At 42.2% G+C, this 15,733-nt stretch overlaps 1 protein-coding gene across 1 annotated transcript in view; it reads left to right on the top strand.

Moving 5' to 3' along the window:
• The window catches only part of TSNAX (translin associated factor X), a 209,436-nt gene that overhangs the window by 14,143 nt on the left and 179,560 nt on the right, over nucleotides 1-15,733 (top strand). Inside the window, exon 2 of the mRNA XM_068279534.1 lies at nucleotides 7,550-7,657. Coding sequence (XP_068135635.1) covers nucleotides 7,550-7,657 — 108 coding nt within the window. The remainder of the gene's footprint in view (nucleotides 1-7,549; nucleotides 7,658-15,733) is intronic.

Genomic DNA, 15,733 nt, shown 5'->3' with positions numbered 1-15,733 from the left:
TTTGGTTTAAAAAGGTTTAATAAAGTTTACGAAAGTTAATGTTAATGAATTTCTTGCATTGCTGCTTGCTTGTTTTTTTTTTTATTTGTATGTTTTTTTTCTCTCTCTTTTTCCATCCTTTGCCCTTCCAGGTGGACCGAGCGAACGACTGATCGACCAACCAGCTGCAGCACTGATGGTGCATCCTGACAGAAGCATTGCTCGTCTGTCAGATTACACACAAGTCGGTGCATGCAGCGCTGCAGGACGAGATTTCTCCTCCGCAGTAAGATACGTTTGTCAAGGCATATGAGCTGAGGGGTGGTGTTGGAGCTCCTATGCTTTGGCAAGCACTTTGTATCAAAACTGGCAAAGGTTTTTTTCATCCACATCGATCGATGTGAATGGATTAATCTGGTTTGCCAGGGCATAGGAGCAAAGTGGGTTTGGAAAATTTTGTGGGCGGTGCTCCTATGTCCTGGCAAACGCCATGCCCCCCTCTTTTTTCACATATTTCGGCAGATATTTTTTTCATCCACATTGATCAATGCGAATGTGAGAATCTTTGCCGTTCATTTTTCCTTTTATAGAGAAAAAAGTGCATCCCCCCGTATGCCCAATATAAGGAGTATAGCAGAAACTCCTAATACTGGCCATACATGTAATGATTGTGGAGACGCTAAAATGCCAGGACAGACCCCCACAAGTGACCCCATTTTGGAAAGAAGACACCCCAAGGTATTCGCTGAGGGGCATGGTGAGTTCATAGAAGATTTTATTTTTTGTCATAAGTTAGCAGAAATGGATTTTTTTATTTTTTTTCCCACAAAGTGTCATTTTCTGCTAACTTATGACAAAAAATTTTTTTTATATGAACTCAGTATGCCCCTCGTGGAATACCTTGGGGTCTCTTCTTTCCAAAATGGGGTCATTTCTGGGGTGTTTTACTGTCCTGGAATTGTTTGATGGGGGCCTAAATTGTGAGCACCCCTGTAAAGCCTAAAGGTGCTCATTGGACTTTGGGCAAGTTTGCGCAGCTAGCCTGCAAAAAAGTGTCACATATGTGGTATTGCCATTCTCATGAGTAGTAGTATAATGTGTTTTGGGGTGTCTTTCCACACATACCCATGCTGGGTGGCAGAAATATCTCTGTAAATGACAATTTAGTGTAAAAAAAATGGAAAAAATTGTCATTTACAGAGATATTTCTCACACACAGGATTCGTTATGTGTGAAAATACACCCCAAAACACATTATACTACTTTTCCTGAGTACAGCGATACCACACGTGTGACACTTTCTTGCAGCCTAGCTGTGCAAAGGGGCCCAAAGTCCAATGAGTACCTTTAGAATTTCACAGGTCAATTTTAATTATTTGGTTTCCAGACTACTCCTCACAGTTTAGGGCCCCTAAAATGCCAAGGCAGTATAGGAACCCCACAAGTGACCCTACTTTGGAAAGAAGACACCCCCAGGGATTCCATGAGGGGTATGGTGAGTTCATAGAAGATTTTATTTTTTGTCACAAGTTAGTGGAAAATGACACTTTGTGAGGAAAAAACCTAAAAAATCCATTTCCGCTAACTTGTGTAAAAAAATAAAATCTTCTATGAACTCACCATACTCCTCATGGAATACCTTGGGGTGTCTTCTTTCCAAAATGGGATCACTTGTGGGGTTCCTATACTTCCCTGGCATTTTAGGGGCCCTAAACCGTGAGGAGTAGTCTTGAAACCAAATTTCTCAAAATGACCTGTGAAATCCTAAAGGTACTCATTGGACTTTGGGCCCCTTAGCGCAGTTAGGGTGAAAAAAAGTGCCACACATGTGGTATCGCTGTACTCAGGAGAAATAGTATAATGTGTTTTGGGGTGTATTTTAACATATACCCATGCTGGGTGGGAGAAATATCTCTGTAAATGGACAATTGTGTGTAAAAAAAAATCAAAAAATTGTCATTTACAGAGATATTTCTCCCACCCAGCATGAGTATATGTAAAAATACATCCCAAAACACATTATACTACTTCTCCCGAGTACAGCAATACCACATGTGTGGCACTTTTTTGCACCCTAACTGCGCTAAGGGGCCCAAAGTCCAATGAGCACCTTTAGGATTTCACAGGTCATTTTGAGAAATTAGGTTTAATGACTACTCCTTACGGTTTAGGGCGCCTAAAATGCCAGGGTGGTATAGGAACACCACAAATGACCCCATTATAGAAAGAAGACACCCCAAGGTATTCCGTTAGGAGTATGGTGAGTTCATAGAAGCTTTTATTTTTTTGTCACAAGTTAGCGGAAATTGATTTTTATTGTTTTTTTCACAAAGTGTCATTTTCCGCTAACTTGTGACAAAAAATAAAATCTTCTATGAACTCACTATGCCTCTCAGTGAATACTTTGGGATGTCTTCTTTCCAAAATGGGGTCATTTGGGGGGTATTTATACTATCCTGGAATTCTAGTCCCTCATGAAACATGACAGGGGGTCAGAAAAGTCATAGATGCTTGAAAATGGGAAAATTCACTTTTTGCACCATAGTTTGTAAACGCTATAACTTTTACCCAAACCAATAAATATACACTGAATGGTTTTTTTTTTAATCAAAAACATGTTTGTCCACATTTTTCGCGCTGCATGTATACAGAAATTTTACTTTATTTGAAAAATGTCAGCACAGAAAGTTAAAAAAATCATTTTTTTGACAAAATTCCTGTATTTTTTGATGAATATAATAACAACTAAAAATCGTAGCAGCAATCAAATAGCACCAAAAGAAAGCTGTGTTAGTGAGAAGAAAAGGACGTAAAATTTGTTTGGGTGGTAAGTTGTATAACCGAGCAATAAACAGTTATAACTGCAGTGGTCTGAATTGTAAAAAATGGCCTGGTCTTTAGGGGGGTTTAGCACTGCAGTCTTCAAGTGGTTAAGTACGGCCACTTCCTGTAAACGCCAGCAAAGGCCCAGAAAACGCGATGCTTCCTAACGCTACGCTCTGGAAGCCATTATTATTTATTGTATTTATAAAGCGCCAACATATTACGCAGCGCTGGACATTAATTTAGGTTACAGACAATATTTAGGGGTGACAAACAATATGACAATACAGGAATAGAAAACCAGATCACACAGCACAGTATGAGTACAAGGTAATGCTTAGTCAGTCACTGGAGGGGAGCATGGAGATTAGGCAAGTTAGGTTCACTCAAATGCATAGCATGGGTCCACAGTAATGGAGGTGCATGATCATGTAGGACACAAAAGGAGGAGGACCCTGCCCAAGAGGGAGAGGTAGGGACACGAGAGGTGGGGGACCAGAGTTCAGCTGTGAGTTTAGAGCAATTGTGAGGGGTGGTAGGCCAGAGTGAAAAGGTGAGTTTTGAGGGCCTTCTTGAAGGTGTTGAAGGAGGGGGCTGCCCTAATAGGTGGAGGTAGGGAGTTCCATAGTGTTGGAGCAGCTATTGAGAAGTCTTGGAGGTGTGCATGGGACTGGGTGATGCGGGGGACGGCCAGGCGAAGTTCATTGGAGAAGCGGAGTGAGCGGCTTGGTGTGTATCTCTGAGTAAGATCAGAAATGTAGGTTGGACAGGTTTTGTGGACGGATTTGTAGGTCACAACCAATAGAGCTGTATATTTGCACATGATAATGTGTCTCACTAAGGCTTAAAAATATAATCACAAACACCACAGAAAAGAAGCCCCATTTGGAGACATGCTATAGATATAGACACTGACATCCAATATGATGCAAAAAAGTGATTTTATTGAAGACTATTCACACAATCAGAAATTTAAAAACACTTAAAACCACCTTAAGCCGACTGTTGTCGGAAATCTCTCCAACAGCTGGGAAAGAAATCTAATAGTGTCTCAATACATATGTCTGGTGCCTAGTGAGCTAATCCACAATATTGCACAAATCCCTAATCATTACATTATTACAACAATCAGTGTGAACAACGACAATAAATAAATGATAAACCTCTATATACACAAAATGGCAGAAAGTGTTGCGTGCTAAAAAAGGTGCAAGTGCCAAAAACTGATAATAATGAGTCAAAAAAACTGCCATATCCTTATAACCATATTTCTCGAATTATGTGCTGATCGTGCCTACCCAGGAGTGAGAGGACCCAGCTGCCGGAGGGAGAAGGGGGAGTTCGCCTTGCGCGGTCGCAGCGGTATGCTGCTCTATGGAGCCTCCATAGAAGCAGCAGACCTCTGCGACCGCGCAAGGCGAACTCCCCCTTCTCCCTCCGGCAGCTGGGTCCTCTCACTCCTGGGTAAGCACAATCAGCACATAATTCGAGAAATGTGGTTATAAGGATATGGCAGTTTTTTGACTCATTATTATCAGTTTTTGGCACTTGCACCTTTTTTAGCACGCAGCACTTTCTGCCATTTTGTGTATATAGAGGTTTATCATTTATTTATTGTCGTTGTTCACACTGATTGTTGTAATAATGTAATGATTAGGGATTTGTGCAATATTGTGGATTAGCTCACTAGGCACCAGACATATGTATTGAGACACTATTAGATTTCTTTCCCAGCTGTTGGAGAGATTTCTGACAACAGTCGGCTTAAGGCCTCGTTCACATCAGGGCCGTTTCTGTGCGCTTTTCACAGCGCACTGCCCTGTGCGTTCAGCAAGGTATTGATTTTCCCATGTAACTAAATGTAGCTGGTTCACATCTATGCGCTGCGCTGAGCAGTGTTACAGAAACGTAGTGTTGCAGGCATTTCTGTGCGTTGAGCTGGAAAGCGCACAGCAATGCAAGTGAATGGGTCCGCTTTTTTAGCGCATAGAAGCGCGTACAAGCGCATAGAAGCGCATGCGTTTTTTACCCCTAATTGGAGAAAAAAATACATTTACATACAAAAACAAAGTTTTATTGACAACTGCTGCTGGTACAACAAGCAAAACGTGCTTTAAAGAAGCGCACAGAAACGCGGACGAAAGCGCGCACAAGCGCATGCGTTTTTTACCCTGCGCTTTAACACGTTTTTCAGCGCAGCAGATGTGAACGAGGCCTAAGAAGGTGGTTTTAAAGGTGCATACACACATCAGACTATAGTCTTTGGAAAATGAAAGATCACAGACCAATCTTACCACCCTTCATGTAGTATGAGAGCCATACTCTACACAGTCTTTTCTATGGAGCTGAACTCCCCATCAGAAAAAAATCTTTGCAAGATGCTGCACACACAGATGCTGTACAGACACAAAAGATCAGTATCTGCAAAAGATCTGTTCCTGCCAAAAATCCATTCCTGCAAATTGCAATGATAGTCTATGAGATCTGCAGATCATCATACACACATGATTTAACTGACATTCATCTGCAGATCAAGCAATCATCTGCAGATCTGAAAATCCATCCTGGTGGATCTGATCTGCAGATGAATGTCAGTTAAATCATGTGTGTATGATGATCTGCAGATCTCAGACTATCATTGCAATTTGCAGGAATAGATTTTTGGCAGGAACAGATCTTTTGCAGATACTGATCTTTTGTGTCTGTACAGCATCTGTGTGTGCAGCATCTTGCAAAGATTTTTTTCTGATGTGGAGTTCAGCTCCATAGAAAAGACTGTGTAGAGTATGGCTCTCATACTACATGGAAGATGGGAAAATTGGTCTGTGATCTTTAATTTTCCAAAGACTATAGTCTGATGTGTGTATGCACCTTTAGTGTTTTTACATTTCTGATTGTGTGAATAGTCTTCAATAAAATAATTGTTTGCATCATATTGGATGTCAGTGTCTATATCTATAGCATGTCTCCAAAAGGGGCTTCTTTTCTGTGGTGTTTGGGATTTGTAGGTCAGACACAATATCTTGAATCTGATTCTGGAATGGATAGGAAGCCAGTGGAGGGATTCACGGAGAGGAAGCCACCTTGGCGGAGCGATGGGAGCAGTGGATAATTCTGGCTGCCGCATTCATGATGGACTGCAGTGGGGCTATTCGGGTCATAGGGAGACCAGACAGCAGGGCATTGCAGTAGTCGAGGTGGGAAATTATGAGGGCATGGATGAGGAGTTTGGTGGTGGCAGAGGTCAGAAGAGGGTGAATCTTACAGATGTTACGAAGGTGGAAGTTGCAGGACTTTGTGAGGTTTTGGATGTGGGGAGTGAAGGATAGTGCGGAGTCCAGGGTGACACCCAGACAGCGGGCTTGAGAGGTAGGGCGAATGGTAGTGTGGTTAACAGTGACCTGCACATCTGGGAGGTCCAGGGATGACCGGGGTGGGAAGAATATAAATTCCGTTTTTGTCTAGATTTAGTTTCAGGAACCTAGCGGACATCTAGGAGGAGATGGCAGATAGGCAGGAGGAGACCTTTTCCATGGTAGTGGTGGATATGTCAGGGGTGTGGAGGTAGATTTGGGTGTCATCTGCATACAGATGATAGTTAAAACCCATGGAGGAGATAACCTTGCCAATGGAGGATGTGTATATGGTGAACAGTAGGGGGCCAAGGACCGAGCCTTGGGGGACTCCCACTGAGAGGTGGTTGGGGGTGGACGAGGACTCATTGAAGGAGGTCGTGAAGGAGCAGTTGGAGAGGTAGGATGAAAGCCAGGTCAGGGCGAGATCGTGAATACCCATGGATTGGAGGGACTGGAGGAGTAGCCATTAAAAGCCTTCCAAAGCCAGTAAAAGCTTAGTGGCTAAATGCTGGCGTTCTTGGAAAAAAAACGCAGACATTTGAACGCAGCATTTATAAAATGGGGGGCCGACATCCATGCGAACCAGCCCTTAGTCTGCCCAACCTATCCCCACACAGTGGAGAGACAAACCCCACAGCCCTAGCCTCTGTCACTGAGCACCTGCAGAGTGCGGTGCAATCGCGATTGATAGAGGCAGGGAGAAGCGACCTCTCAGCAAGCCGGACAGCAGGGAGAGTAACATCCACAGTGACGACACCTGCCATGAGCCGATCCCTGGCTTAAAGGGGCAAAAGTGCTGGTTAACCCAAAAGGGCAAGCCCGCACATCTGAGGGGGGAGATCATTTTGCAACAGCACTCAGTGCGCTCAAGTCTTTTCTTTCTAGCCTGTCTCCCTGAGCCAATAAATGGTATCATCCTGATTCAAAACTTCTTGTTTTTGCTGATAGTTAATACAGTACAATACTCTACTTATACTACTTGAGGAAAGAAGATACTGTACTCACATGGTCCCTTGCTTACTTATCCTCTGCATGATACATCTTTAGGATCCCAGCGACTTCTCTTGGAGTGTTGATATTTTACAGTACAATTATTTCTGATTAAAACATATTTAAGATTGCAGACTGTGTCTCTGTCTTCCTCTGTGCCTCTCTCTTCTTCTGTGCCTTTTTTCCACTCGTTAGAACAAGGAGCAGCTTCAAACTTCTTCCATGTAGAAATTATGTCAAAACAACAGGATCGAGCTGTTCAACGGTTGTTTGTATGTTGAGTGTGCGTAACTCGCGGTGTACCTGCATAGTAAATTTTGGTTTTGTATTTAACTTGTTTGCCTAAAATTCAGTTTGCGAGTAAAAGTGTACATTTTGACCTTTTTTCTTTTTGCATCCAGGATCAGGAAAGGTTAAGAGATATAAACAGGATGTTAAACAATCTCAAAGTAAAGATGGGAAAGGAATTGCTACTGACCCTTCTTCACCTGTGATACTTTCCTTCAAGTGTGAGTAACTATTTTTTCACTTTGACTGCAATGCAAGCCTAACGTTTAACCTAAGGTATTTCTGGGCATTTAGCTTAGCTGTTTTTCTGAAGTCACCTGATTCTGTTTTGAGTAATTCACTTTTTTAAAATATTTTATTTGCTTTTTAATTTTTCGAAAAAGTATATATCAGAAAATCCCGTTCTGTCAGAGAATATCAGAAGGACACTGTTGCAGAAAATAAGGGCTGGTTCACACTTTGGCACTTTTCAGCGCTTTGCTGATCACCGGCGATCTGCAAAACGATGTTGCTAATATATCCCCATGAGATCATTCTCACTGCAGCATTTGCGATTTGCATAAATTGCAACCATGCTACATGCAGCACTTTGCGGGTGATTGCAATGTGATTCTTTTTCTGTTGAACGAGAATCGCAACGCAAATCGTGGCAAAATTGTGATGGCAACCATGATTCATGTTGTGTGTTCATAGTGTGAACTAGCCCTAAAACAGAAAACTAAAGATAATATTCCCTCCGTTCCATTCCCTCCTTTATTTCCTCTCTCCTTTAAAAGTCTAGCATGAAGTCCAGTCCAGCTTTTCATTTTGGGGTAGAAGAAAAAATCCGGGGCACATTCTGGTGGTATCAGTCAAGGTACAAAATAATCTGTTGACAGAAAATACTTTGCAGGGAGTCTCACACGTCTAGTGTTCCCAATGTCCATTTCAGCTGCTTATAGGTATGCCATGTAGAATATTTGAAAAGTTCCATAAAATGTTTCATTTTCTGGAGAGAGAATATTCATGGTTAATTAAGGATGTATGATTTCCATTTATGGAAAAAACATATTGTCTCCTTTTCCATGTGCATAACCACATCCAGCTTGTCTGGCGGCATGATTTTTTTTCCTGGTTTTAGGGTCTGAAACTTTCAGAAAATGCCCTAAATAATCATACCACCAGGGAGGTTAATATTGCTCTCCTTGCTGCTGCAAGGATAAGATGACCAATATCTGGTAATGTTGACACAGCTGTGGATAAAGAGTCCTCCAGGAAGGGAAATAGGTTCAAGATAGGGTACTCCTCACTTCTTCATATACAGTGGCTTGCAAAAGTATTCGGCCCCCTTGAAGTTTTCCCGATTTTGTCACATTACTGCCACAAACATGAATCAATTTTAATGGAATTTCACGTCAAAGACCAATACAAAGTGGTGTACACGTGAGAAGTGGAAAGAAAATCATACATAATTCCAAACATTTTTTACAAATAACTGCAAAGTGGTGTGTGCGTAATTATTCAGCCCCCCTTTGGTCTGAGTGCAGTCAGTTGCCCATAGACATTGCCTGATGAGTGCTAATGACTAAATAGAGTGCACCTGTGTGTTATCTAATGTCAGTACAAATACAGCTGCTCTGTGATGGCCTCAGAGGTTGTCTAAGAGAATCTTGGAAGCAACAACACCATGAAGTTCAAAGAACACACCAGACAGGTCAGGGATAAAGTTATTGAGAAATTTAAAGCAGGCTTAGGCTACAAAAAGATTTCCAAAGCCTTGAACATCCCACGGAGCACTGTGCAAGCGATTATTCAGAAATGGAATTAGTATGGCACAACTGTAAACCTACCAAGACAAGGCCTTCCACCTAAACTCAGAGGCCGAACAAGGAGAGCGCTAATCAGAAATGCAGTCAAGAGGCCCATGTTGACTCTGGAAGAGCTGCAGAGATCTACAGCTCAGGTGGGGGAATCTGTCCATAGGACAACGATTAGTCATGCACTGCACAAAGTTGGCTCTTATGGAAGAGCGACAAGAAGAAAGCCATTGTTAACAGAACAACATAAGAAGTCCCGTTTGCAGTTTGCCACAAGCCATGTGGGGGACACCGCAAACATGTGTAATAAGGTGCTCTGGTCGGATGAGGCCAAAATGGAACTTTTTGGCCAAAATGCAAAACGCTATGTGTGGCAGAAAACTAACAATGCACATCAATCAGAACACACCATCCCGACTGTCAAATATGGTGGTGGTAGCATCATGCTCTGGGGGTGCTTCTCTTCAGCAGGGACAGGGAAGCTGGTCAAGTTGATAGGAAGATGGATGTAATCAAAAACAGGACAATCTTGGAAAAAAAACCTCTTGGAGTCTGCAAAAGACTTGAGATTGGGGCGGAGGTTCACCTTCCAGCAGGACAACGACCCTAAACATAAAGCCAGGGCAACAATGGAATAGTTTAAAACAAAACATACAGTGGTGTGAAAAACTATTTGCCCCCTTCCTGATTTCTTATTCTTTTGCATGTTTGTCACACTTAAATGTTTCTGCTCATCAAAAACCGTTAACTATTAGTCAAAGATAACATAATTGAACACAAAATGCAGTTTGAAATGATGGTTTTTATTATTTAGTGAGAAAAAAAACTCAAAACCTACATGGCCCTGTGTGAAAAAGAAATTGCCCCTGAACCTAATAACTGGTTGGGCCACCCTTAGCAGCAATAACTGCAATCAAGCGTTTGCGATAACTTGCAACGAGTCTCTTACAGCGCTCTGGAGGAATTTTGGCCCACTCATCTTTGCAGAATTGTTGTAATTCAGCTCTATTTGAGGGTTTTCTAGCATGAACCGCCTTTTTAAGGTCATGCCACAACATCTCAATAGGATTCAGGTAAGGACTTTGACTAGGCCACTCCAAAGTCTTCATTTTGTTTTTCTTCAGCCATTCAGAGGTGGATTTGCTGGTGTGTTTTGTGTCATTGTCCTGCTGCAGCACCCAAGATCGCTTCAGCTTGAGTTGACAAATAGATGGCTGGACATTCTCCTTCAGGATTTTTTGGTAGACAGTAGAATTCATGGTTCCATCTATCACAGCAAGCCTTCCAGGTCCTGAAGCAGCAAAACAACCCCAGACCATCACACTACCACCACCATATTTTACTGTTGGTATCATGTTCTTTTGCTGAAATGCTGTGTTACTTCTACGCCAGATGTAACGGGACACGCACCTTCCAAAAAGTTCAACTTTTGTCTCGTCGGTCCACAAGGTATTTTCCCAAAAGTCTTGGCAATCATTGAGATGTTTTTTTTAGCAAAATTGAGACGAGCCTTGATGCTCTTTTTGCTTAAAAGTGGTTTGCGCCTTGGATATCTGCCATGCAGACCGTTTTTGCCCAGTCTCTTTCCTATGGTGCAGTTGTGAACACTGACCTTAATTGAGGCAAGTGAGGCCTGCAGTTCTTTAGATGTTGTCCTGGGGTCTTTTGTGGCCTCTCGGGTGAGTTTTCTCTGCGCTCTTGGGGTAATTTTGGTCGGCCGGCCACTCCTGGGAAGGTTCATCACTGTTCCATGTTTTTGCCATTTGTGGATAATGGCTCTCACTGTGGTTCCCAAAGCTTTAGATATGGCTTTATAACCTTTACCAGACTGATAGATCTCAATTACAGTTCTTTTGTTCTCATTTGTTCCTGAATTTCTTTGGATCTTGGCATGATGTCTAGCTTTTGAGGTGCTTTTGGTCTACTTCTCTGTGTCAGATAGCTCCTATTTAAGTGATTTCTTGATTGAAACAGGTGTGACAGTAATCAGGCCTGGGGGTGACTACAGAAATTGAACTCAGGTGTGATAAACCACAGTTAAGTTATTTTTTAACAAGGGGGCAATCACTTTTTCACACAGGGCCATGTAGATTTGGAGTTTTTTTTTCTCACTAAATAATAAAAACCATCATTTCAAACTGCATTTTGTGTTCAATTATGTTATCTTTGACTAATAGTAAACTGTTTTTGATGAGCAGAAACATTTAAGTGTGACAAACATGCAAAAGAATAAGAAATCAGGAAGGGGGCAAATAGTTTTTCACACCACTGTATCCATGTGTTAGAATGGCCCAGTCAAAGTCCAGATGTAAATCCAATCGAGAATCTGTGGCAAGATCTTAAAAGTGCTGTTCACAAACGCTGTCCATCTAATCTGACTGAGCTGGAGCTGTTTTGCAAAGAAGAATGGGCAAGGATTTCAGTCTCTAGATGTGCAAAGCTGGTAGAGACATACCCTAAAAGACTGGCAGCTGTAATTGCAGTAAAAAGTGAGTCTACAAAGTATTGACTCGGGGCTGAATAACGACGCACACCCCACTTTGCAGTTATTGATTTGTAAATAATTGTTTGGAACAATGTATGTGTAATAGATCATGGAAAAGCCGCCGCGTGTACTGGCAGCAAGGCGGCTGATTCCAACGCGGCGGTTTGCACGCAGCAGCGTGCGTCTGGTGTGGCTGGGTCTGTTAGTTCACATAGGTTGAGGAATACGCGCGCGCTGAGAGGCAGAACCTTTATGATGAACGAGGAGGGATCAGCTGACCTCAGAGCAAGTGGCTATTGGTTGATCGGTGATGGGTGGCGCTGGAGAGCGCCGCTCTATATATAGTCACTGCTGGTCAGTCTCAAGTGGTCTGCCGTTGCGAACACTTACGTGAAAGCACTCAGACCATAGTCAGATCCTACAGTGTGTTAGAACCAGGAGGACCTGGGAATTCACACTGAGCCAGATTACTTCTGTGTTCTACTTCAGACTAGTTCCAGGGGGTTGAGACCACGGACCTCACACCCAAGACTAGGGATTCTGTGTTATCATTGTGTTATACTTCAGACTAGTTCGAGGGTGTTGAGACCACGGACCTCACACCCAAGACTAGGGATACTGTGTACCATCATATTATACTTCAGACTAGTTCCAGGGTGTTGAGACCACGGACCTCACACCCAAGACTAGGCATTGTTTGATATCTGTTATGACCTATTGCATTTCTGACTATCCCTCTGCTTTCTGATTCGGTACCTACGCATATCTGATTACCTGTTGCCAACCCTGCCTGCCCTTGGTTACTGAATCAGCCTTCTGTCTCTGTACCTTGTCTGCCCGTGTGTTGCCGACCTGGCTTGCCCGATCTTGAGAGCTATTTCTCTCCATTGAGAGATTAGTCTCCAGACCTGCTTGTGACACCCACCTTCCAGGTGTCACTCAGCTACAGGTCCTTCCTGCTATCCAGCCTGGGGCTCCACCCCTTTGGGTGTCTCAGGCTGCTGGAAGGTTTGCACTTCCCAGAAGGAGGTATTTCCTATACTGCCAAGGACCACCTGCTCCATAGTCATTACTGTTGCACCAAACACTCACACTATATAGGTGTCCAGAGGTTAGTTATACTTGGATTATTGGTGATTCTGCAGATCATCAATAATCAGGTATATATCTGTATTCTTGGTGATACTGCAGATCACCAATAATCAGATTCTCTCTGTGTGCTGACACCGATCGTTACAGTATGATTTTGGTTCCACTTCTCACGTGTACACCACTTTGTATTGGTCTTTCACGTAAAATTCCATTAAAATTGATTCATGTTTGTGGCAGTAATGTGACAAAATGTGGAAAAATTCAAGGGGGCTGAATACTTTTGCAAGCCACTGTACAGTATTATCTCGTTATAATAAACTCTGATATAGTAAATATTTGGATATAGTAAATTCTGATTATAATAAAACTTCTGTTTATAGTAAACATGTTTTTTGGCCCCTACATGACGCTGACTCTGGATATAGTAAACAGTGGGCGGTGCTTGCATCATATGTCAGTGTGAAAACCATGGTCAGCTGCTCTCTTCAGGCTGGTTGCAGGTGAGTTGATGCCTGATAACATTTGTAAGACAAGAAGAATGGCACGCTCCTGTAAGGCTCCCTGCACACTGCAAATCTGTTTTCTGATTCCGATTCCGATTTTCAATTCCGATTTTCCCTGAATACATTCAACAGAAAAAAACTGATCAAAAAACGCAGCATGCAGTAAAGATTAAAAATCTGAATCGGAGGTAAAAACCGATTAAAAAGCGGAATCGAAAATGTATGCAGTGTGCAAGAGGCCTTAGTGTGGAGCGCTGTACAGGCCACTTTCACTTGTATTGCAGATTGGAGCGGGCCTAATTTCATACTGAAATCTATTGGAAATCTGTTCCTAGTGTGTGGCACACATCAGCTAGATTTCTGTCAGATTCGAGCTGACAGGAATCTAATAGTTGTATCTGCTGCACATCTGTATGTTTATGGATACCTTAAGAAGAGTAGAGTGCTAAGTCCTGCTCACAGAGTTATCAGAGCCACTCGCATTACAGGTACAAGTGGCTGATTATGATTGGCTGCATTTTGAAGAGAGGCTTCATGATTGTTTCGAGTGTAAGCAGAAAGTTTTGCAGGACATGTGCTGCAAGTCCCGCTCATAAAAATATCAGAGCCACGCACAGGTAGCAAGTGGCTTCCTCTGACAGCTGCAATTTTTTTTTTTTTTTTTTCATAATAAATTTTTATTAAATATTAACATATAGTACATTGCAACTTTCTCATGTTGTTGTGACAGTGTTCACTATATTATAACATATATAACAGTAAAACAGTAAAAAGACGGTATTAGTAATGGAAACGACAATGCCTATAATGATACCTTTCTTGTTGTTTTATATATAACAATAGGCATTAATTTATGAATTAGACTAGTCTTGGTGACTGTAGATGATGGTCGGTCGCCATCCTAAATGGGCTTGAAGGCCGCTGGTTCCGGCTGCCCATTTTTGTTTTCATAAAGAGAACAAAAACCAAGAAAGAAGATAAGGTTCAGAATAAAGTATCTAATTTGAAGATTTGTATCCTTCTATTATTCTACCCAAGTTGGGCCTACCTTCTGATCTTCATGGTAGACCACTTGAGTAGGTGCAGTCTACCCCATCAGTGGATATGGGGGGAGGATAGTGTTAGGGTATTTGGTGAGGGTCAGGGTTTGGGTGTGGGAGAGGATATTGCGATGGCTATACACAGTTCTACTTATAAGAGTAGTTTGATGTTTTATGTACGTGGTTGTGGTAGTAGCGGTAGTAGTAGTATTAGTATTAGTATACCAAAGGGGGCATTAGATTAGTTTTAGTATTAGTTTTGTCCAATCTATATTGGGGGTGGGAGGATTTGTTATTGAGTTGGAGTGTTGGGAGAGAGAATTTTCAATCTCTAAGTTGCATTGTGTGGTTTGAAGGATTTTGGGAATGGATGGGATAGATTCTGATGCCCAGTTAGATAATATAGCTTGTCTGGTGGAACAGATAATATGTGCTACTGTTTTCCTATAACTGAAGGGGATCCTATCTAAGCCTATCAAGAGGAGAGCCAGCTCAGGTGGAAGCTTGAATTGAGTTTCTATGAGAGATGCTATTATATCCGTGATAGCACCCCAAAGGTTTTGTATTTTAGGGCATTCCCAGAGGAGGTGACATATCGACCCTTGGTTGCCGCATTTCCTCCAACATAAGGGGGAGTGATCAGGAGAGAAGCTAGCTAGAAGTCTCGGGGTGATATACCACTTATAAAATATTTTTTTGGAGGTCTCTAGGTGAGAGGTGCACTTGGAAAGCTTTCTAAGCGCATTGTGGCCTTTAATAAAGTCCCCAATTGCGATGTGGGTGTGTAGTTCTGTTGACCAGAATGAGGCATATTTCCCCAAGGCAGCTGAATGGTTTTGTAGCAGGATCTGGTACCAGGCAGAGATGCCCCCTCTATATTGGAGTGGGCAATCGATAAGAGAGAGTATCTGATGTGATATGCGTACTTCTGTGGTGTGATATGTTCGTAACCAGTGTGTAACTTGGATATATTGAAACTTAGTATGTTCAAATCCAGGGAACTTGGTTATAAGAGAAGAGAATGGTAATAGTTTATTGTTATATGTAATATCGGCGAGAGAGGTTATACCTAACTTAAGCCATTTATGGTAAGCGAATTGGGAAATATGTCCTGTTAGGGCAGAGATGTTAATTGGGATTTTACCATCCGTTTGATTCGGTGGTAATTTATTAAGTAGTTCTGTCCACATATCGATCGACAAGCGTATAATTGGTGATATCTTGTCTGTGCTTTTATGGGGTAAGACCGCTAGAGTCATTAGGTCTCTCAAAGTTCCGCATTGATGGTATGTATTTTCCCACATGGCCCATTTTTTTTGGTGTGTGGGGTTCCACCAATATCTTAACATGTCCAGAATACATGCTTTATGGTAACTTTGAA

Source organism: Hyperolius riggenbachi, chromosome 4 (assembly GCF_040937935.1).
Source record: "Hyperolius riggenbachi isolate aHypRig1 chromosome 4, aHypRig1.pri, whole genome shotgun sequence".
NCBI lineage: Eukaryota > Metazoa > Chordata > Amphibia > Anura > Hyperoliidae > Hyperolius > Hyperolius riggenbachi.
Note: the sequence above shows the minus strand (reverse complement) of the source record. Positions and strands in the feature narration are given on the sequence as shown.